This window comes from Canis lupus, chromosome 5 (genome assembly GCF_011100685.1).
Source record: "Canis lupus familiaris isolate Mischka breed German Shepherd chromosome 5, alternate assembly UU_Cfam_GSD_1.0, whole genome shotgun sequence".
NCBI classification, from domain to species: domain Eukaryota; kingdom Metazoa; phylum Chordata; class Mammalia; order Carnivora; family Canidae; genus Canis; species Canis lupus.
The window spans coordinates 30,476,776-30,499,863 of record NC_049226.1 but is presented as its reverse complement, the minus strand read 5'-3'; the positions used below and the strand labels follow the sequence as shown (position 1 = coordinate 30,499,863).

At 41.9% G+C, this 23,088-nt stretch overlaps 1 protein-coding gene across 9 annotated transcripts in view; it reads left to right on the top strand.

The window, feature by feature from the left end:
- ANKFY1 (ankyrin repeat and FYVE domain containing 1) overlaps positions 1-23,088 on the top strand; it is an 82,312-nt gene that overhangs the window by 27,091 nt on the left and 32,133 nt on the right. For 6 of the 9 annotated variants that reach the window (XM_038536387.1, XM_038536389.1, XM_038536390.1 and 3 more), the window contains 4 exons: positions 14,440-14,575; positions 19,332-19,455; positions 20,333-20,482; positions 21,753-21,918. In XM_038536387.1, the coding sequence (XP_038392315.1) occupies positions 14,440-14,575; positions 19,332-19,455; positions 20,333-20,482; positions 21,753-21,918 (576 nt within the window). Of the gene's footprint in view, positions 1-12,168; positions 12,203-12,282; positions 12,308-14,439; positions 14,668-17,241; positions 17,280-19,331; positions 19,456-20,332; positions 20,483-21,752; positions 21,919-23,088 lie in introns of those variants that run through there. The other 3 variants (XM_038536392.1, XM_038536395.1, XM_038536394.1) reach the window with 3 other exon arrangements.

Sequence of the window (23,088 nt, the reverse complement as noted above, 5' to 3'; positions counted from 1 at the left end):
ACCCATGAATTATTTGGAAGTATGTTGCTTAGTTTCCAGATACTTGGAGTTTTCCTAAATATTTTAGCATGACTAATTTCTTTCCTTCTTTCCTTTTTTTTTTTTTTTTTTTGGATGGAGAGTGCAGGCATGCACAGAATGGAGGGTGGGAGGGACAGAGGGAGAGAGGGAAGGAGAGAGAGAGCATCTAAAACAAGATGCCACCCAGCGCAGAGCCTGACACAGGTCTCCATCTCTCCGCCCTGAGATCATGACCTGAGCCAAAACCCAGAGTCTAACACCTAACCAGCAGAGCCACCCAGGGGCCCAGGAGTAATTTCTAATTTTTTTTTAAGATTTTATTTATTTATTCATGAGAAACACAGAGAGAGAAGCAGAGACACAGGCAGAGGGAGAAGCAGGCTCCCTATGGGGAGCCCAATGTGGGACTCAATCCTGGGACCCTGGGATCATGCCCTGAGCCGAAGGCAGACATTCAACCACTGAACCCCCCAGGTGTCCCTGATTTGTAATTTAATTCTGTTATTGTCAAGTAACATACTTTATATGGTTTTGATCCTTTTAAATTTATTGAGGTTTGTTCTGTGGCTCAGCATATGGTCTATCTTGGCGAACGTAAGCGCCCATGAGAAGAAAGTGTGTTCTACGATTTTTGGAGATAGTCCTTTTTAGGTGTTTGATACTATTGTTCAGACTTTTTGTATAGTTTCTTTTTCTTTTCTGTCCAGTTCTGTTAGTGCCTTGAAGATGGGTGTGAACGTTGCCTCTGGTTTCAGGATTGTCAATATCTCCCTTCTTCTGTTCATGTTTGCTTCATATATTTTGGGCCTTGTCATTATGCACTTATATGTTTATTATGACTTCCTGATGAAGTGTGGCTTTTATCATTTTGAAATGATAATATTTCTGGTAATATTCTGTGTCTTGAAGCCTGTGTCTGACATGAGGTAGTTACTCTGGTCTCCTTAATATTTGCAGGGTATATATATTTTTTGTATTTGTTTACATTTATCTTACCTGTATTTTTTTAAACATGTCCCTTGTTGGCAGCACATAATGAGGTCCTGCAGTTCTATCTCTTCTTTTTAGGTGGAGTGCTTAGACCACCAGTATTTAATGTGATTATTTTTACGATGAAGCCTATCATCTTATTTGTTTGTCCCAGCTTTTTTCTGGAGTTCTCATTTTCTTGCCTTCTTTTGGATAATTTGGATATTTAGCATTCCATTTAGAATTTTTAAAAAGATTTATTTATTTTTAGGGGCACCTGGGTGGCTCAATTGGTTGAGCAAATGCCTTCGGTTCAGGTCATAATCTCAGGGTCCTGGAACTGAGCTCTGTGTCAGGCTCCCTGCTCGGTGAGGAGTCTGCTTCTCTGTCTCCCTCTGCCACTCCCCTTGCTTATGCTCTCTCTCCCTGTCAAATAAATAAAGTCTTTTTAAAAAAGATTTATTTATTTTTAGAGTGAGAGATTGAATGTGCACAGGGGAAAGGGGCAGGGGGAGAAGGAGAGGGAGTCTCTAGCAGACTCCATGCTGAACTCAGACTTCCACGTGGGAATTGATCTCTCTACCCTGAGATCACAACCCGAGCCAAAATCAAGAATTAATGGCCTAACTGTGCCAATCGGGGACCTCCCCACACTTTTTTTTTTTTAGAGATTTCATTTATTTATTCATGAGAGACACACAAAAAAGAGAGAGAGAGAAAGAGAGAGAGGAGAACAGACACAGGCAGAGGGAGAAGCAGGCTCAGTGCAGGGAGCCTGACGCCTGATGTGGGACTGGATCTGGGGTCTCCAGGATCACACCCTGAGCTGAAGGCGGCGCTAAACCACTGAGCCACCTGGGCTGCCCCCTCCCCCCTTTTTAAGATTTATTTATTTTTAGAGAACATGAGAGAGCAAGTATTCCATTTAGATTTACTGACTTCTTGACTACTTCTGTTTATATTATTGCTTCGTGTTTGATTTATCTAGGGTAAAGTTCGTCCACTTCAGCATTGTTGATATTTTGGACTCTTTAATTCTTTGTTATGGGAGCTGTGCATTGCAGGGCGTTTACCCTTTAAATGCCAATAGCACTCCCCCAGTTTTGACAACCAGAAGTATTACTGGACATTGAGAGGTCCCTTGGGGGCAAAACTGGCCCTGGTTGAGAACTACTTTAGGGACTGCAATATATATATATGCCACTCACTTTTGATAGAGTAGTTATAGTCTATTTGTAGTCTGTGGTCTATTTGTACTACATCATGTAAAATGTAAAAACCTTTGCAACCATGTAGGCCTGTTCACACTTCTACCACAGACCTTTATGATATAGCTGTCACACATGTTCCAAGTACATACATTGAAAATCCCATTCTTCACAGTTGTACATACTTAAACTCAGCAGGATTAAGAAGTCATTTATATTTACTCAGATAATTCTTTTTCTTGTGTTGTCCCTTCATTTGTCAAGATCCATGTTTCCCTCTGGTATCATTTCTTTTCATCCTGAAGAACTTCCTTTTGTAGTTCTTACAGACAAAGTCTGTTAGTGAGATTCTTTTCCCTCATCTGAGGGTGTCTTTTTTTTTTCCTTGTGTCTAAAGGATATTTTCCCTGGATATAGACACTGAGTTGACAGCTCCCTTTTCTAAATGAACTTTAAAAATGTTGTTCCACTTTGTTCTGGCCTCTGTGGTTTCTTTATTTTTTTTTTTTAATTTTTATTTATTTATGATAGTCACACAGAGAGAGAGAGAGGCAGAGACACAGGCAGAAGGAGAGGCAGAGACACAGGCAGAGGGAGAGGCAGGCTCCATGCACCGGGAGCCTGACGTGGGATTTGATCCCGGGTCTCCAGGATCGCGCCCTGGGCCAAAGGCAGGCGCTAAACCGCTGCGCCACCCAGGGATCCCGCCTCTGTGGTTTCTGATGAGAAATCTGCAGTCATGGGAATCTTGCCTGTATGTAGTGGTCATTTTTCTCTAGTTGCTTTCGAGACTTTTATTTTTATTTAAAATTTTTTAATCATAGTAAAAGATACTTAAAATTTAAAATTTACAATTTTAAACATTTCTAAGTGTTTAGTAGTGTTAAGTATATTCACATTACTGTCAGCCTATCTCCAGAACTTTCTAATTTTGCAAAACTGAAACTCCATACCCATTAAATAACTCCACATTTCTCCCTGTGTCTAGTTCCTGACAACTACAATTCTACTTCCTGTTTCTATGAATTTGATAACTTTAATTACCTCATATAAGTGGAATCATACAGGATTTGCCTTTTTGTGTTTGGCTTATTTCACCTAACACAGCATCTTCAGGGTTCATTCGTGTTGTAACAAGTGTCAGAATGTCCTTTCCCCCCCCTTTTTTTTTTTTTTAAGATTTGCTTATTAATTTGAGGATGGGGAGAGCTAGAGGGAGAGAAGGCATTTCTCAAGCAGACTGGGCCCTGTGCTCAGAGCCTGTGGGGCTTGATCCCAGGACCTGAGGTCATGACTGGAGTCAAAATCAAGAGTCAGATAGATGCTTAGCCAACTGTGCCACCCAGGTGCCCAGAATTTCCTTCTTTTTTAAGGCTGAGTAATATTCCACTGTCTGTATATACCACATCCTATTTGTCCATTCATCTACTGAGGGACACTTGGGTTGTTTCTGCCTCTTGGCTATTGTGAATAATGCTATTGTGAACATGAGTACATGTACATGTATTTCTTTAAGATCCTGCTTTCAGTTTTTTGGATACATACCCAGAAGTGGAATTGCTAGATCATATAATAATTCCATTTTTAATTTTTTGAGGAACTCTCATACTGTTTTCCATAGGAACTATGTCATTTTACATTTCCACCAACTGTACACAGGGTTCCAGTTTCTTCACTTCCTTACCAATATTTGCGATTTTCTATTTGTTTTGATAGAAAAACAAATTACATATATTGTATTTTTCATTCTGTACTTCCATTTGTTCCTTTTCCGTTTTATTTTATTTATTTTTTAAGATTTTATTTTTTTTTTAATTATGATAGTCACAGAGAGAGAGAGAGAGGTAGAGACACAGGCAGATGGAGAAGCAGGCTCCATGCACTGGGAGCCCGACGTGGGATTCAATCCCGGGTCTCCAGGATCGCGCCCTGGGCCAAAGACAGGCGCCAAACCGCTGCGCCACCCAGGGATCCCTCCTTTTCCGTTTTATATGCTGAAAATTTCTATCTTTTAAAAATTTTTAAAGATTTTATTCATGAGAAACAGAGAGAGAGAGAGAGAGAGAGAGGGAGAAGCAGGCTCCCTGGAGGGAGCCTGATGTGGGACTTGATCCCAGGACCCCCAGATCATGACCTGAGCCGAGGCAGATGCTCAACCACACTGAGCCACCAGGTATCCCTGTCTTTTAAATTTTAACTGTGTTTTCCCTTACTTTCTGGAGCATAGTTACACCAGATGCTTCCATGTCTTTGATAAATTCAATATGTGGGTCATCTTGGGGTTAGAGTATGTTGTCTTGTGCCTTGAGAAATGGTCATATTTTCCTGATTTTTTTTTTTCCCTATGTCAAATGATTTTGGATTGTATTCTGGATATTCTGATTGTGTTTTGTAGACTCTGGGTCCTATATCATCATTCTCTGGAAAACATTGGATCTAACTTTAGGTTCAGACTGAAGTTGATTCACCTTCTGTAGGTGGTGGTTCAAACATCACTTCAGTTGTTGAAGCTGGACTGGAGACTCTGCCATGCATGAGTAGCTCCGAGGTGAGCCTGAGGCCTGTGTGGTTCATACACAAAACGGACTCATTTTCCTGGTGTACCTGACTAGGAAGATGGAGTTTTTACTAGGAGGTTAGGCATCCGCATGGTCACCATACCAGTGTGAATCCCTGACTGGAGTCTGTCTTCAGGGTAAAGCTATAGGGAAACAAAAATGGGTATGGTTGCTTCTTCAAGTTTCCCTCCCCCTATAATTCAGCTACATTTGTGTACTTTTCAGAATCCTTAGGTAGTTGTTTTTGGTGCTCTGTCAAAAGTTTTTAGCTATAATCAGTTAAAATAGGATGGGTTGTTACCCTGCCATGATAGAACTACAATGTCTGTCCTTTTATTCCTATATAAAGGAATAAATTTTATTCCTTTATAATTTCTTTAGGGATTATTTAGAAGTATGAGTTGGGGTTTATTTTTATTTCCAAGAAGTTAGGGTGCATCCTTAAAATGAATAAAGAGGATGCTTTTACTTTTTTTTAATAATAAATTTATTTTTTATTGGTGTTCAATTTGCCAACATACAGAATAACACCCAGTGCTCATCCCGTCAAGTGCCCCCCTCAGTGCCCGTCATCCTTTCACCCCCACCCCCGCCCTCCTCCCCTTTCATCATCCCTAGTTCGTTTCCCAGAGTTAGGAGTCTTACATGTTCTGTCTCCCTTTCTGATATTTCCTACCCATTTCTTCTCCCTTCCCTTCTATTGCCTTTCACTATTATTTATAGTGAGACCATATGAGATGAATGAATGAGATGAGACCAAATGAATGAGACCATATAATGTTGGTCCTTCTCCACTTGACTTATTTCACTCAGCATAGTACCCTCCAGGCCCATCCATGTCGAAGCAAATGGTGGGTATTTGTCATTTCTAATGGCTGAGGAATATTCCATTGTATACATAGACCACATCTTCTTTATCCATTCATCTTTCTATGGACACCGAGGCTCCTTCCACAGTTTGGCTATTGTGGACATTGCTGCTAGAAACATCGGGGTGCAGGTGTCCCGGCGTTTCATTGCATCTGCATCTTTGGGGTAAATCCCCAGCAGTGCAATTGCTGGGTCGTAGGGCAGGTCTATTTTTAACTCTTTGAGGAACCTCCACACAGTTTCCCAGAGTGGCTGCACCATTTCACATTCTCACCAACAGTGTAAGAGGGTTCCCTTTTCTCTGCATCCTCTCCAACATTTGTGGTTTCCTGCCTTGTTAATGTTCCCCATTCTCACTGGTGTGAGGTGGTATCTCATTGTGGTTTTGATTTGTATTTCCCTGATGGCAAATGATGCAGAGCATTTTCTCATGTGCGTGTGGCCAAGTCTATGTCTTCCTCTGTGAGATTTCTCTTCATGTCTTTTGCCCAGTTCATGATTGGGTTGTTTGTTTCTTTGGTGTTGAGTTTAAGAAGTTCTTTATAGATCTTGGAAACTAGCCCTTTATCTGATACGTCATTTGCAAATATCTTCTTACATTCTGTAGGTTGTCTTTGAGTTTTGTTGACTGTTTCTTTTGTTGTGCAAAAGCTTCTGATCTTGATGAATTCCCAATAGTTCATTTTTGCTTTTGTTTCTTTTGCCATCATGGATGTATCTTGCAAGAAGTTACTGTGGCCAAGTTCAAAAAGGGTGTTGCCTGTGTTCTGTAGGATTTTGATGGACTCTTGTCTCACATTTAGATCTTTCATCTATTTTGAGTTTATCTTTGTGTATGGTGCAAGAGAGTGGTCTAGTTTCATTCTTCTGCATGTGGATGTCCAATTTTCCTAGCACCATTTATTGAAGAGACTGTCTTTCTTCCAATGGATAGTCTTTCCTCCTTTATCGAATATTAGTTGACCATAAAGTTCAGGGTCCACTTCTGGGTTCTCTATTCTGTTCCATTGATCTATGTGTCTGTTTTTGTGCCAGTACCACAGTGTCTTGATGACCACAGCTTTGTAGTACAACCTGAAATCTGGCATTGTGATGCCCCCAAGTATGGTTTTCTTTTTTAAAATTACTCTGGCTATTCAGGGTCTTTTCTGATTCCACACAAATCTTAAAATAATTTGTTCTAACTCTCTGAAGAAAGTCCATGGTATTTTGATAGGGATTGCATTAAACGTGTAAATTGCCCTGGGTAACACTGACATTTTCACAATATTAATTCTTCCAATCCATGATCATGGAATGTTTTTCCATCTCTTTGTATCTTCCTCAATTTCTTTCAGAGGTGTTCTATAGTTTTTAGGGTATAGATCCTTTACCTCTTTGGTTAGGCTTAGTCCTAGGTATCTTATGCTTTTGGGTACAATTGTAAATGGGATTGACTCCTTAATTTCTCTTTCTTCAGTCTCATTGTTAGTGTATAGAAATGCCATTGATTTCTGGGCATTGATTTTGTATCCTGCCACGCTGCCAAATTGCTGTATGAGTTCTAGCAATCTTGGGATGGAGTCTTTTGGGTTTTCTTTTTTTTTTTTTTTTTTTTTAATTTTATTTTATTTATGATAGTCATACAGAGAGAGAGAGAGAGAGGCAGAGACATAGGCAGAGGGAGAAGCAGGCTCCATGCACCGGGAGCCTGACGTGGGATTCGATCCTGGGTCTCCAGGATCGCGCCCTGGGCCAAAGGCAGGCGCCAAACCGCTGCGCCACCCAGGGATCCCTCTTATGGGTTTTCTACGTAGAGTATCATGTCATCGGCAAAGAGGGAGAGTTTGACTTCTTCTTTGCCGATTTGGATGCCTTTAATGTCTTTTTGTTGTCTGATTGCTGAGGCAGGACTTCCAGTACTATGTTGAATAGCAGTGGTGAGAGTGGACATCCCTGTCTTGTTCCTGATCTTAGGGGAAAGGCTCCCAGTGCTTCCCCATTGAGAATGATCTTTGTTGTGGGCTTTTGGTAGATGGCTTTTAAGATGTCGAGCAATGTTCCCTCTATCCCTACACTCTGAAGAGTTTTGATCAGGCATGGATGCTGTATTTTGTCAAATGCTTTCTCTGCATCTAATGAGAGGATCATATGGTTTTTGGTTTTTCTCTTGCTGATATGATGAATCACATTGATTGTTTTACGGGTGTTGAACCAGCCTTGTGTCCAGGGAATAAATCCTACTTGGTCATGGTGAATATTTTCTTAATGTACTATTGGATCCAGTTGGCTAGTATCTTGTTGAGAATTTTTGCATCCATGTTCATCAGGGATATTGGTCTGTAATTCTCCTTTTTGGTGGGGTCTTGTCTGGTTTTGGAATTAAGGTGATGCTGGCTTCATAGAATGAAATTGGAAGTACTCCATCTCTTTCTATCTTTCCAAACAGCTTTAGTAGAATAGGTATGGTTTCTTCTTTAAACGTTTGATAGAATTCCCCAGGGAAGCCATCTGGCCCTGGACTTTTGTGTCTTGGGAGGTTTTTGATGACTGCTTCAATTTCCTCCCTGGTTATTGGCCTGTTCAGGTTTTCTGTTTCTTCCTGATCCAGTTTTGGTAGTTTGTGGCTTTCCAGAAATGTGTCCATTTCTTCTAGATTGCCTAATTTATTGGTGTACAGCTGTTCATAATCTGTTTTTAAAATCGTTTATATTTCCTTGGTGTTGGTAGTGATCTCTCCTTTCTCATTCATGATTTTATGAATTTGAGTCTTCTCTCTCTTCTTTTTAATAAGGCTGGCTATTGGTTTATCTGTCTTCTTAATTGTTTCAAAGAACCAACTCCTGGTTCTGTTGATCTGTTCCACAGTTCTTCTGGTCTCGATTTCGTTGAGTTCTGCTCGAATCTTTATTAACTCTCTTCTTCTGCTGGGTGTGTAGGATCTATTTGCTGTTTTTTCTCTAGCTCCTTTAGATGTAAGGTCAGCTTTTGTATTTGAGTTCTTTCCAGTTTTTGGATGGATGCTTGTATTGCGATGTATTTCCCCCTCAGGACTGCTTTTGCTGTATGCCAAAGATTTTGAACGGTTGTATCTTCATTCTCATTAGTTTCCATGAATCTTTTTAATTCTTCCTTAATTTCCTGGTTGACCCTTTCATCTTTTAGCAAGATGGTCCTTAACCTCCATGTGTTTGAAGTCCTTCCAAACTTCTTGTTGTGATTTAGTTCTAATTTCAAGGCATTATGGTCTGAGAATATGCAGGGGATGATCCCAATCTTTTAGTGTCGGTTCAGACCCGATTTGTGACCCAGTATGTGGTCTATTCTGGAGAAAGCTCCATGTGCACTTGAGAAGAATGTGTATTCAGTTGAGTTTGGATGTAAAGTTCTGTAGATATCTGTGAAATCCATCTGGTCCAGTGTATCATTTAAAGCTCTCGTTTCTTTGGAGATGTGGTGTTTAGAAGACCTATCAAGTGTAGAAAGTGCTAGATTGAAGTCACCAAGTATAAGTGTATTATTATCTAAGTATGTCTTAAGTTTGGTTATTAATTGATATATTTGGCAGCTCCCACATTCGGGGCATATATATTGAGGATTGTTAAGTCCTCTTGTTGGATAGATCCTTTAAGTATGAGATAGTGTCCCTCTTCATCTCTCACTACAGTCTTCGGGGTAAATTTTAGTTTATCTGATCTAAGGATGGCTACCCCTGCTTTCTTTTGAGGACCATTTGAATGGTAAATGGTTCTCCAACCTTTTGTTTTCAGGCTGTAGGTGTCCTTCTGTCTAAAATGAGTCTCTTGTAGACAGCAGATAGATGGGTCCTGCTTTTTTATCCAGTCTGACCCCCTGAGCCTTTTGATGGGGTCATTAAGCCTGTTCACGTTCAGGGTTAGTATTGAAAGATACGAGTTTAGTGTCATCATGATATCTATTCAGTCCCTGTTTTTGTGGATTCTTCCATTGGACTTCTTCTTAAAGGGGAATTTTAAGAGTCCCCCTTAAAATTTCTTGCAGAGCTGGTTTGGAGGTCACATATTCTTTCAGTTCCTGCCTGTCTTGGAAGCTCTTTATCTCTCCTTCCATTCTGAATGAGAGCCTTGCTGGATAAAGTATTCTTGGTTGCATGTTTTTCTCATTTAGGACCCTGAATATATCCTGCCAGCCCTTTCTGGCCTGCCAGGTCTCTGTGGAGAGGTCTGCTGTTACCCTAATACTCCTCCCCATAAAAGTCAGGGATTTCTTGTCTCTTGCTGCTTTAAGGATCTTCTCTTTATCTTTGGAATTTGCAAGCTTAACTATTAAATGTCGAAGTGTTGAATGTTTTTATTGATTTTAGGGGGGGATCTCTCTATTTCCTGGATCTGAATGCCTGTTTCCCTTCCCAGATTAGGAAACTTTTCAGCTCTGATTTGTTCCAATACATATTCTGGCCCTCTGTCCCTTTCGGCGCCCTCGGGAACCCCAATTAAACGTAGGTTTTTCTTCCTCAGGCTGTCGTTTATTTCCCTTAATCTATCCTTATGGTCTCTTAATTGTCTCATTTTTCCTCAGTTTCCCTCTTTGCCATCAACTTGTCTTTTATGTCACTCGTTCTTCCACCTTGTTAACCGTCGTCGTTAGGACTTCTAGTTTGGATTGCATCTCATTAAATTGATTTTTAATTTCTGCCTGATTAGATCTAAATTCTGCAGTCATGAAGTCTCCTGAGTCCTTTATGCTTTTTTCTAGAGCCACCAGTAGCTTTATAATAGTGCTTCAGAATTGGCTTTCTGACATTGAATTGTAATCCAAATTTTGTAACTCTGTGGGAGAGAGGACTGTTTCTGATTCTTTCTTTTGAGGTGAGGTTTTCCTTCTAGTCATTTTGCTCAGTGCAGAGTGGCCAAAAACAAGTTGTATTGGGAAAAGGAGAAAAAGAGAGGAGAGAAAGAAGGAAAGAAAAGAGAAAAAAAAGAAAAAAGGAAGAAAAAAAGAAGAAAAAGAGAAAGAAAAAGAAAGGAAAAAAGGGGTGGGGTAAGCAAGCAGAAATCAAAAAGCAAAAAAAAAAAAAAAAAACCCAAGAAAACAAAAAACACGGGGGAGTATCCTCTGATTCTGTATACTGTAAGTCCCTTGACTTCCTCTGGAACTTTCCAGCGCTACTTGGTCAATAATTTGTTTTTCCCCTGTCTAGCTGGTCTTCTGGGGGAGGGGCCTGTTGTGCTGATTTTCAGGTGTTAGCATTTGGGGGAGCTGCTCTGTCCCCCTGCCTGGCGTAGTGCTCAGTGAGTCATGTTTATCCTGTTTATGCGGTGAGGCCACCGTGAGGCTCAGTGGGTTGTTTACCCTGTGAGGCCCCAGGAGGAACAACCGCAGTGGTGGTGGCCAGCTTTGGAGCCCTGGATTCAGCTCCCGCAGTAACTATGGAGCTCTCAGTCTGCAGGGGCCTGGATGCTCCGGGGGCAGGGCCGCTGATCTGCTCAGCTTGGGGCAGGAGTGTCCTTGCTGTTCTCTGCCCTCCCGGACTCTGCCTGTCTCGGGGGCAGGGGAGGTCGGATCCTGGGCTGTGTCCCAGCACCTTGTGCTCCCGGGCCTGTGCTGTTGCATTCGTGCTCTGGGCCGCGCAGCCCCCTCTGCGTGGAGCCTCCACCAGAGCCCCTCCCCCTCTGAGCTGCTCCCTGGTCCAGGGTCCAGCCATGGGCGTGCTCCAGCCCTTTAGGGAGCTTGGCTCACTCTTCCCGGGGCGCAGGTGTCTGTTAGTGTTCCAGGGAGCCTGAGGGCATCCCCGCTCTCCTGGGGTCCTGCTCTAACTCTCTGGGAGCGCCTTTCTGCCGGGGAAGGTTGGTGAAGCTCCTGGTTCTTGGGGATGGTGCTTTCCTGTCCTGGGGGCACTCGCCTGGGCCTTAGCCTGGCTCCTTGCGGGCCCCTCCCCTTTGGATGCCTTTTGTTTCTTTACCCGCCCACCCCGCCCCGTCTTCCTACCTTGATAGAAGCGTGAACTCTTCTCACTGTAGCATTCCAGCTGTTCTCTCTTTAAATCTCAGGCTGAATTCATAGATTTTCAGGATGATTTGAAGGTTATCTAGGTAAGGTAATTTGGTGGGGACAGGTGACTTGGGGACCCTACTCTTCTGCCATCTTCTGGCCCAAGTACTCTGCTTTTAGTTTTGAAAGATGCTATTTATCACAGTTTTTTAATTTTATGAATCAAAAACTAAAATAAATGAAGAAAAAATTGTTGGAAAATTGCAGATAATTCTATCCAGAGTCATAGTAAGATATTCAGAACACTTTTCTCAGTGTTTTACTGATTAAGTACAGGATTTAAGTAAGGAAATTAATTTCCTCAGTATGCTACATTTAATGGCTAATTGCCTACTAAGTTTATTCCCATTCTTTCCAAATGGCTTATAAAACCTTTATTTAAAATCAAAACAACAACAAAACTGGGTACATAAAAGATCTCAAGTTCTCTACCAAGTGTGGCTGTGGGCACCTAGACTGTGGTGACATCAGAAGTTGGGGTGTTCTTTCTCTTGTGGTCCCTACAGTCACAGACTTTGATCAGCTTGTGTGCCGGCCCTGGTGAAGGGTGACTGCCTCTAGAAGCAGGTATGCCATACAGGTCGTGGAGGCCACTGCTTTCACTTCTCAGAGTCTGCTCCTCTGCGTCTCCTCCTGCTTTTACAGGCTCCTTTGACTTGAACAGCCACTTGTGTAAGTAGATGGGATGCAATAGAGACTGCATGATTCACTTAAAAGTGCGCAGTTGGAACCACACCCCCTCCTGCTGGCTTAGTGCTCTGCCCACCTTGTACCATGGCTGCTTGGTCGGACTCTCAAAATGAATTTATTTTCAGTGTATTTTGTAGATTAAGGGAAGAGTCAAGGCATGAGTGGAATGCTTGGAGATCAGTTGAACTTCATTTGAAATTTTGAGGGCTCCCAGAAAATCCCTGCTAATTGTGGTTAAGAAAATTATTTAGGTTTTAGTTTATCAGTTGTCAGGTTTATTGATTTGGACAATTGAGGGAGGGTTTTTAAAGGAAAGCAGCCAAATTTTAAAACAGAATCAGGGGCGCCCGGGTGGCTCAATCAGTCAGGCATCCCACTCTTAGTTTCAGCTCATGTCATGATCCCGGGGTCCTGAGATTCAGCCCCAGATCAGGCTCCACACTGGATGTGGAGCCTGCTTAAGATTCTCTCTTTCCTTCAGCATCTGCCCTCCTCCTCCTCCTTTCAAAAAAAAAAAAAAAAAAAAAAAGAAGAAGAAGAAAAGCAAGCAAAATCAGGGAAATAAAAAATTAGCCCAAAGAAAAGTTAGTTATAGATCCTACTAGGGTTAATTTTAGGGTTTATTCTTCCAGTGTCTCAGTAGATAGTCAGGTGCACCTGGTTGGCTTATTCCATGGAGCATATGACTCTTGACTCTTGACTTTGTTTGGGGCTCAAACTCATGACTGGATGTAGAGTGTAGAGATTACTTTAAAAAAAAAAACCAAAAACTGATAATCTTACGGCCATAGCACCCTGAATGTCCTCAGTCTTATCTGATAGGACAGATCAGAAGCTTAGCTAAGCAGGGTTGGGCTAAGCAGGGTTGGGCCTCGTTAGTACTTCGACAGGAGACAGACACAAAGGTGTGCGCATGTGCGCGCGCGCGCGCGCACGCGTGTGTGTGTGTGTGTACATACTGATACACATGTGTATACACACATATACATCTCCAAAAAACGAGATCATTTAATACATGTATTTTTAGCCTTTTTAAGAACCTGATATGTAGTGCATATCTTTTTAGGTTGATTATTGAGATCTAAATAACTTTAATTGATACAAAACTTTCCAGTGTGAGTATATACTATAATTATTAGCTTACCAGTATTGTACTCTCAAGATTTTTGTTCCAGTTTTTAATTTTTAAAAATAATACTGTGTTGACTGTCTTAATACATATGTTTCTCTGTATTTGCTCAGTTATTAGACTAATATTCTACACATATAATTGTTCATTTTAGGAATCTTTCAGACAAAAAATGTATTCTAGTTTAAATTTGTGTTTGTAGTTACTGGTAAGGTTTACAGAACCTTTTTATTTATCCTTGGGAATTACCATTTATATCTGTTGCCCATTGGTTATCCATGTTTTCATGTGTGTTTGTAAGATCTTTTTATTGGAATATAAACTCTGTCATATATTTAGAATGTTTCCCCCCAATTTATTTGATTTACATCTTTTTTCTTTTTAAGAGAGAAAGGTAAGGAGGGAAGGGGATGTGGGAGAGGGAGAGTGAGAATCTTAAGCAGGCTACATGCTGATGTGGGGTTTAAAGATTTTTTTTTTTTAATTTTTTTTTATTTATTTATGATAGTCACAGAGAGAGAGAGAGAGAGGCAGAGACACAGGCAGAGGGAGAAGCAGGCTCCACGCACCAGGGAGCCCGACGTGGGATTCGATCCCGGGTCTCTAGGATCGCGCCCTGGGCCAAAGGCAGGCGCCAAACCTCTGCGCCACCCAGGGATCCCTGATGTGGGGTTTAATCTCATGACTCTGAGATTATGACTTGAGCTGAAATAAAAAGTCAGACACTCGACCTACTGAGCACCCAGGTGCTCCTTGACTTACGTCTTGAGTAGTTTGCTTCTCTTACTTACCACCCTTTGCAAAACTTTAACATTTTTCTGAAGTCAGATGCTGCCCAGAAAAGCCTTAATTGCCATTTTTAATGGCTGCATGATATTTGAGTTGAGGGTACCAGAATTTATTAGTCTGAAGTTTTAGGAATCCTCAAACAGGCGTAAGTGTATTATTGGTGCTTTGTTTTCAGTGTCTCTCTTTTCATAAGCAGATGCTAACCCTGAGGTGACCAGGACGATGCTTCGCTGGATCTACACAGATGAACTGGAGTTCAGAGAAGATGACGTATTCCTGACTGAGCTGATGAAGCTGGCTAATCGGTTTCAGCTCCAGCTCCTCAGGGAGAGGCAAGTCACAGCACATCTATTCAAGCACCTCACATGGTGGTGGCTGAGCTTTAATTATGCCAAGCTCTGGGAAAACAGCTGCTTCTGCTAATGTAAATAACTTTTGCAAGGTGTTCTTTTAAAGGCAGTGGGGAGATCATTTTATCTCCCTTGCTTTGTTATTTTGTAAGCTAAATTTTGCCACAGTTTTTAGGTATTCTCTTTTCTTTCACTGATTTTTTTTTTAACCTGAGATTACATAATAGTGTGAGCTGATAAACTGAATATGAGCTAATACAGCAGATTATAGTGTCCAAACTCTCAGCTTTCCCTCCAGTACCACTTCCTGTGACATTTATTGTACTTATGTGATATATGTACTTGGGTGAAGTCCTTGGTCATATTGTTTTTGCTAGAAACTCAATAATGCTTGAATTAATACACAAGAGTATGGCTCAGTAGGTTTCATAGACAGTGTTTCTGAGCTTTTGCTTCATTTGTTACTGCTTTTTAGGTTCTGAAGGAGATAGTCTGCTCTGCTTTTTTTATATTGCATTTTCTCTTTTGCTTTTCCAAGTTGGCCTTCCAGAGCAACAGAGAACAAAATGTCATCGAGATGATGTCATGCCTTTGATTTCTGTTTGGCTTGTGGCCTTTGGTAGTCAGATTGGTTGGTGGGATGTACATCATTTAGTTATCTTTCGTATCACCTTGGGTGCTACAGGAATGGCCTTCAAGCAGTGCTCCACCTGCTGTTGTGTTGCCCTTAGAGCCCAGAGCTGCTTGCTGCCATCACTGTGGGGCTGCTGTTCACTGAGCCTGCCATGCACCACATGAATGAGCACACAGGTTCCTCTTAATGCTCTAGGGTTAACATCAGCTTGAATGTATTTTTAATATCTAAAACCAAAAACTCAAAAAACCCCAACAGGTCTGAGATATGTAGGCATATCTAGTAGTTGGTTAGCAAAGCGGACTTGACTGTGGAGGCCTTGAAGTGAACTCTGGTTTGTTTGGGTGAGTATTTGAGCCATCTGAGAGTGAATTGAGAATGATTTTAATTAGATTGAATATGATATGTATCTTTTTTCCCCAGATTTCCTGAGCTTTTTTCCATTGGCCTTGACAGACTTGCTTGTAAATTAAATTGCTTTGATAAAAATGCCCTGGGGTCAGAGTAGTATAGGTAATTGTAATCTGTGTAATGGATTCTTTAATTAAAATGTTTGCTTATTGACTGGGTAGGCCCTTAACCATCAACATTACCAGGTGCTCAATTTTTTATTGTTGGATGTCAACATTAAGTTGTTATCTGTCTCTGTTGCGGCTTTGGTGAGAGCAGGGCTGGGAGATACCCAGGAGTCCGGGTGGGGGTGGGGTCAAATGTCAACTTTTTATTTATTTATTTATTTATTTATTCATTCATTCATTCATTCATTCATTCATTCATATTTTATTTATTTATTCATGAGAGACACAGAGAAAGAGAGGCAGAGACACAGGCAGTGGGAGAAGCAGGCTCCCTGCAGGGAGCCCAATGTGGGACTCGATCCCAGGACTCCAGGATCACACCCTGGGCCAAAGGCAGGCACTAAACTGTTGAGCCACCCAGGAATCCCCCAAATGTCAACTTTTAAAGGGTCACAGAGTGCCCACTGCTGTGTGCAGGAAGAATCACATGTCTGAGGTAGTAAGCTGTCATAAATGTGTGCAGGTCAGTATGAAGCAGGTTTTGCTCATGTTTGTAATGTCGGGATCTCAGAGGTTTGGGAATGCTATCACCACTTTGATGAAAAGGAAGGTTTTTTTGGTAAGTATTATCAGAAAGATGATTTAAAAAAATATTTTATTTATTTATTTGGCACAGAGAAAGAGAACACAAGCCGGGGTGCAGAGGCAGACTCCCTGCCGAGCTGGGAGTCTGAGGTGGGGGCTCCAGCCCAGGAAGCTGAGATCATGACCTGAGCCAAAGGCAGAAAGAAGCTTCACCAACTGATCCACCCAGGAGCCTTGATTTTTTTTTTTTTAAAGAGAATTAATAGTATATGCTAAAAATTGACAATTAATATAGTAGTTGTTTTCCTGATTGTAGAAATTACAAGCTCAGCATATAGCATTTAGAAAATATAGAATAATACAAAGAAAAGGCCCTGGGTCATTTGTAATTCAGCCACTGCTAATGTTTTATTGTTTCTCCTGTCAAGTATCTTTTCCACACCTCCTATTCATGCACATCAGAGTAATATTGAAACTAGACAGAAATTTGTGAGATGCTTAATATATTCTGGATTTTATACTTTGAAAATTGTTTTGTCCATCTATATCCTTTTAGTGCTCTAAAATTAAAACATGTAAAAGCAAAATTCCTAGGATACCTGGGTGTCTCAGTGGTTGGGCATCTGCCTTCAGCTCAGGGCGTGATTCCTGGGTCCTAGGATCGAGTCCAACATCAGGCTCCCTGCATGGAGCTTGCTTCTCCCTCTGCCTATGTCTGTGCCTCTCTCTGTATCTCTCATGAATAAATAAATAAAAATCTTTCAAAAAAGCAAAACCAAAATTCCTCCAAAAGAAAGTTAGTCTGTCCTGCTACTTTTGAAAGAGAAGATAAGAACTGAGAATCTGAATTTTTAAATGAGATGACATGGTCTTTTATGTAAAGGTAAGTTTAATTTTATGTTATACAAACCATTTTGAAATAATAAATGGCATTCTGGGAACCCCAGAGGTAGGTGAAAATGAAGTGTCTGCCAGTTGTAACAAGACATCTGTTTTCATGAAACACATTTGAGGATCTTTGTACAGATGTCATTTGGCAGTAGAAAGAAGGGGATTTGTCTGTAAGAGTGCTTAGCAAAGCTTCTCCGCAGACGTGAATCAGTAGTCCCTTAGGTAGGACGTTAGGACAGCTGTTCATGGGTATCTGTCATTGTAAAATTGAGAATTTCCACGCATTTAAGCAGAAGACTCTTCTCCCAAACATTCTGATTTCATAGCAGGTCACAATCACTTGGGGGAAGGTTGCTCAGATGGTGTTGCTCAGTACAGTAACTCACTGTGATACTATAACACTTTGATTTTAAGTGCCCTGTAGGAGATGCTTCTTCACACCACCTCACCTCTGTTACTTAGAAACAAAGAACTTAAGCATCAGTCTTGGAATAAAATAGGTGCCAGCGTTTATTGCTGGATGGAGAAAGGATGGCAAAGCTGTTGCTGTCCCCCTCCCCCCGCCCCTGCCAAGGTCTCATTGGTGAGGCTTGGGAGGTTTGTTCTTTTGTTCTTCTCTGGTCTTTGTTAACACTTCCGTCCTTCTTCCCCTTCTCTCTCCTGCGTCAGTGGCCTCTCTCCAACTCTGTGAGCTACCCCTCACCTGTAAAAACTCAGAATTATCTGCTAGATGATCATTTATTCTTACTGTAGTACTGAAACCAGTCCATTTTGGTTATAAACGAGGCTGCTGCCTTGAGAAGGCCCTCAAACTGGTGAGCATATCAGGTATGTACCAAATACTGTGTGCAGTTCACTTAGCTTTCCTTTACCTGGGAAAATGCACACAGATACTCTGGCCCTCTGAACAAGAGCACTGTGTTTACTACATGGAACAGGAGACAGGGCACAGACAGTTCAGTGGATCTCCATTCAGGTCTTTTTTACCTCACAGCTCAGTGTTGTCAGTGCTGATTCTGCCCTTAGGATCAGAAAAGGGTTTCTGTGGGTGTTGCAGGACAGATGAAGCAATAGTAGGCTGCCAGGTTTCTGTGATGCTTTAGAGGTGAGCCTCATTTGTATGGAGATGTGCAGACACGGGAGTGGAAGGACTGTGCCACTTGCCTCCTTTCCCCCAGTCCCAGTGCTGCATCTCCTAGGCTAGGGTTGGCTTTGTGCTAGCAGGGACCTGGTTGCCTGTCTGACATAATGAGTGCCTTCTTACCAGTGCATGGGAGAGTCTTGTGGTGATGCTTGTAAGCAGACTTTTTGGACATCCATGGAGCTGATTTTTCTGTGTTAGTATACTCTATAATAAGTTAGGGACATGTGCATTGTACACTGTAGGTGTACTGTTAGTGTGCTTCAGGTGTAGTGGGGATGTACTGTGTGTATACCGTGGGTGTACTGTGTGTATACTGCGGGTGTACTGTGTGTATACTGTGGGTGTACTGTGTGTATACCGTGTACATGCTATGGGTTTACTGTGTGAAATTCATTTGGCTCTATACATTTTCTAGGTGGACTTTCAAAAGTCAGTTTTATTGAGTGATAATGCACATACCGTACGGTTCAGCTTTGGGAGAATGTTTCAGACAAACTAATTTATTGAAGCATACACAGAGCCTCCTGCTTGAAGCTAATTTGAGGCCTCACTGGTGGCATTACAGAACTGTGCTGATAGGAATTGTACATATGTCCTGTACAGTTAAATATAAAAGGAGTGAATTTGACCTATTGTGTGTTTGATTTTGCCAGCACCTATGTATAATAAACCTGTGAGTTTCATGGAATTACTTATAAGGCAATGGGGGGTTATGCTTAATGTGTTTATTTAGAGGTCATTTTGATTCTGACCAGAATGGTCAATGTGCTATATAATGCAATTCTTGTACTTTTAAAATATGGTAGGTCAGCTGTACTTATCCCTAACTCCTCTGTGTATCTGTGTAACCTTGTATGTTAGTGTTATTGGACATAGACAGCCAGTACACAGATTACAGCTTTGGTTTGTTCACTTACGAATCTATTTGTCCTAATGACACCATTCATCATTAATATTCTCTTGCAGATGTGAGAAGAGTGTTATGTCTCTGGTGAACGTCAGGAACTGTATTCGCTTCTATCAGACCGCAGAGGAACTGAGTGCCAGCACTCTCATGAACTATTGTGCAGAAATTATTGCCAGTCACTGGGTGAGTGAGAGATTGAGGGGTGTGAGCAAAGCACCCTCACGGCTAGCCAGAGACCTGAGCTGAGGCCTGCTTCTTTGGAAAGTTACCTCTCGGCTCTTACTTGCATTAGATGACATTTGAGATTGCTGAGGCTCTAAACGTCTCATTCTGATTTCAGAATAGAGAGGTAGAGGTAGCTCAGGTCAAGAAACAGCTGCCTGTATGCTCCATCCACAGAAGCTGCCCGCAAGCCCGGGTCTTTCCACGTTCTCTGCGGTGTGTGGAGACCACACTCCACAAATGGTGGAGACCATTAAGTCTCGATTTGCTGTTCTGCGGAATTGTTTGTCTTAAAGAACAGTATTTGCATTTAAAAAAAAAATCATACCTAGTGCTGTGTTTTATAGCCGAGTTTTATAGCAAACTTTGGTACTTAACAACATTGTGAGAAAAGATGTCCAGAAGAATTGGATTGTAAAGAATCAAAACAGGTGTGGTGCTTTAGGATAGATAGAGATTTGCGGTAGTGAAGACCCTCTGACTGGGGGGGCCTCACCCCTGAAAGTTATGATTAGCTCTGCAGCTGCCATCTTTGTGGGGCTAATGACCCCATCGCCCGACAGAGGGCTCCTAGTGGCGTCCTTGCTGGGTGTCAGTGGTGCTTTACTGCCTCCGAAGGCACAGCAGGGCTGTTGTGGACAGCACAGGCTTGGTTCCTGGCTTTGTGTTCCTTCCTGTGCAAACCTGAGCAGGTTACTTCCCCCTTCCTGCTTCACCTTCTTTGTGCTGAGCCCTGCCTAGTAGGGCCAGACACGTTCTCAGGGGCTTCTTCATGAACATCTCTCGTTACTGTTGGTGTGTCGGATCTGCTCCCTTTTCACTGTCCTTCTGTCCTCAGGATGACCTGCGCAAGGAGGACTTCAGTAGCATGAGTGCTCAGCTGTTGTACAAAATGATCAAGTCCAAGACTGAGTACCCATTACATAAGGCGATCAAAGTAGAGAGAGAGGATGTGGTCTTCCTCTATCTAATTGAGATGGACTCACAGGTACTGTAACTGCTTTTTCCCAAAACCATACATGGCTTGTTTTTCTCTAAAATGTCCTCACTGCCCCTAAGCTGTCACCAGCACGGTCTTCTAAGGCACATCTGTCTACGCGTTGTTTGTTCAGGGCTGTCTGAGCTGTTTCCATTATGCTCCTCAAAATCCTTCCAGCTTCTGCCTGTTGGCCATTTCCAAAGCCACTTCCATGTGTTTAGGTCATTGTTGGAGTAGTACCCAGCTGCCAGGTACCAAATTCTGCTTTAGTTTTCTTTTGCTGCTATAAAAAATTGTCACAAACCTAGTGGCTAAAAGCACATGTATTACCGTACAGTGTTGTAGGTTGGAAGTCCAGTGCAGCCATCACCTGTCCACAGTTCAGGTGTCGGCAGGCTGTGTTCTTTTCTGGAGGTTGTAGGAGAGAATCTGTTTACTGTTCCATTTGGTGTGCAGGCAGAATTTACCTCTTTGTGGTTATAGGCCTAGTAACCCCATTTTCTTGCTGACTCTAGGCTGGGGGCCCTTTTTGGCTTCTGGAGGCCACCACTTCTTCCCTCTTCTGAGCCAAGGATGGCGTCTCAAATCCTTGTGTCACATCTCTCTGCTCTTCTGCTTCCGTCTGCTTCCCTCTTTTACTTTTAAGGACACATATGATTAGACAGATGGGTCCCTCCCAGATAATCCAGGATGTGTTCCCTCAAGGTCCTTAACCTTAATGACACCAGCAAAGTCCCTTATGTTGTGGATGGTGGCACATGTTCTGTAAGTTAGGACATGGACATCTTTAAGGGCTATTATTCTGCTGACTGCACTGCCCAGTGAAGAAATACAGTTGCTCTTGACATATGGGAACACAATGTGCTTTAGACTGGGTGTCCAGTACCCAGGGAGACATCACGTTGTGTCGGGAATTAGATATTAAGCCATAGTCTTTTATGAAAACGTTAGCTGTCTCCCTTTGGGCTCTGACCCTCTAACCTGGCCTTTGTGTTCCTATAGCACTATCTGCATTTCCCTTGTGGCCCTCATTGTCTTCCACGGTGTTGGTGTCTGCTCTGTGATCCCCATTAATTCTGTGTTCCCTGAAAGACATGTGTTCAAGGAGGCCTGAGAGAAGTTTGTGAATCCAGTGGCATTTGGAGAGTATACAATGTTCTAGCACTGTAATTTTGTATTTTTATAAAAAGATGATATATATAAGAGTCCAGCTGGGAGAGATTAAAATAAGTTGTATTATCTATTGGCTGGGTGCTAATTTACAGATATATCTCTGCAGCTCCCTGGGAAGCTGAATGAAGTGGACCATAATGGAGACCTTGCTTTAGATCTAGCCCTGTCACGACGACTAGAGAGTATTGCCACCACGCTGGTTAGCCACAAGGCTGATGTGGACATGGTAGACAAGAATGGCTGGAGCTTACTCCATAAAGGAATCCAAAGAGGTAGGAAGAAGCAGTATGTTTTGTATTTTTCTCTGCTGGCAATTTTACTTTAATCCAAGTAATTTTTGAAGATTCTCTGACCCTGTTGTACACATTCTACATTCTGTAAAGCTTTTTCTGTCTGCGCATGATGTAGAATCTGATCTAGGATGGGCTAGTGCCTGTGCCTGGTTTCTTTGGCTCTTCTGGGGTCAGCAGTGCCCCCAGAGGAAAGACCAGAGGGAGGTGTAAGCTGTGACTTGTAAGCAGTGGATGTGTATCACTTTCTTGAGGAATTGTGCCAGAAGGACTTTACATGTTTGGGGACTGTAAGAGAGGGAAAGTATCAAAACCATGCACGTTTAAACACATTCTCAGATTCAGAATTTTCACTTGTACAGGTTAGACTTCTGTCATGGCAAAGTGATAGTTTCATTTTGTTCTAGAAAGATTATTTGAAACTGTAGCTATGTTTTGATTATGTTGCTGTTAGTAGTGGGAAGAATATAGAAGTGATAAAATCAAAACACTTTAGGGTAGTCGGGGTGGCTCAGCAGTCTAGCGCTGCCTTTAGCCCAGGGCATGATCCTGGAGACCAGGGATCGAGTCCCACGTCAGGCTCCCTGCATGGAGCTTGCTTTGCCCTCTGCCTGTGCCTGTGTCTCTGCCTCTCTCTCTCTCTCTCTCTCTCTCTCTCTTTCTCTCTGGGAGTCTCTCAGGAATAAATAAATAAAATCTTTTTTTTTAAAAAAGAATTTTAATGTTAATTAACTTTTCAAGTGGAAAAATACTAATCTTTTCTGTTTGGTTTTTCCTGTGGCCTTATTAATTGGTAAGTCCTAAATGGATCCTGCTTGCCTCTGCTTTGCAGTCATCATTTCTGACAGAGTGAGAAGCTGTCCAGAGGCAGAGTTCCAGCATGAAATGACAGCTTTCAAAAAGGCCAAATCTTAATTCTGTAGAGGGTTAGATGACCTGATTGAAAGACTTAGCCATGGCCGCATTTTGTTCACATGTGGACCACAAAGACAGTGTACTGATTTCTGCCCATCTGAATCCTGTATATTCACCTTTCCAATTGTGTAGCTATCATTACTCTGCTCTGGTACTGTGCTGTTGTTACTGTGCTATTGCACTATCACTCTTACATTTACTGTCATTATTATACTGGCATCATTTATATTTTATCAT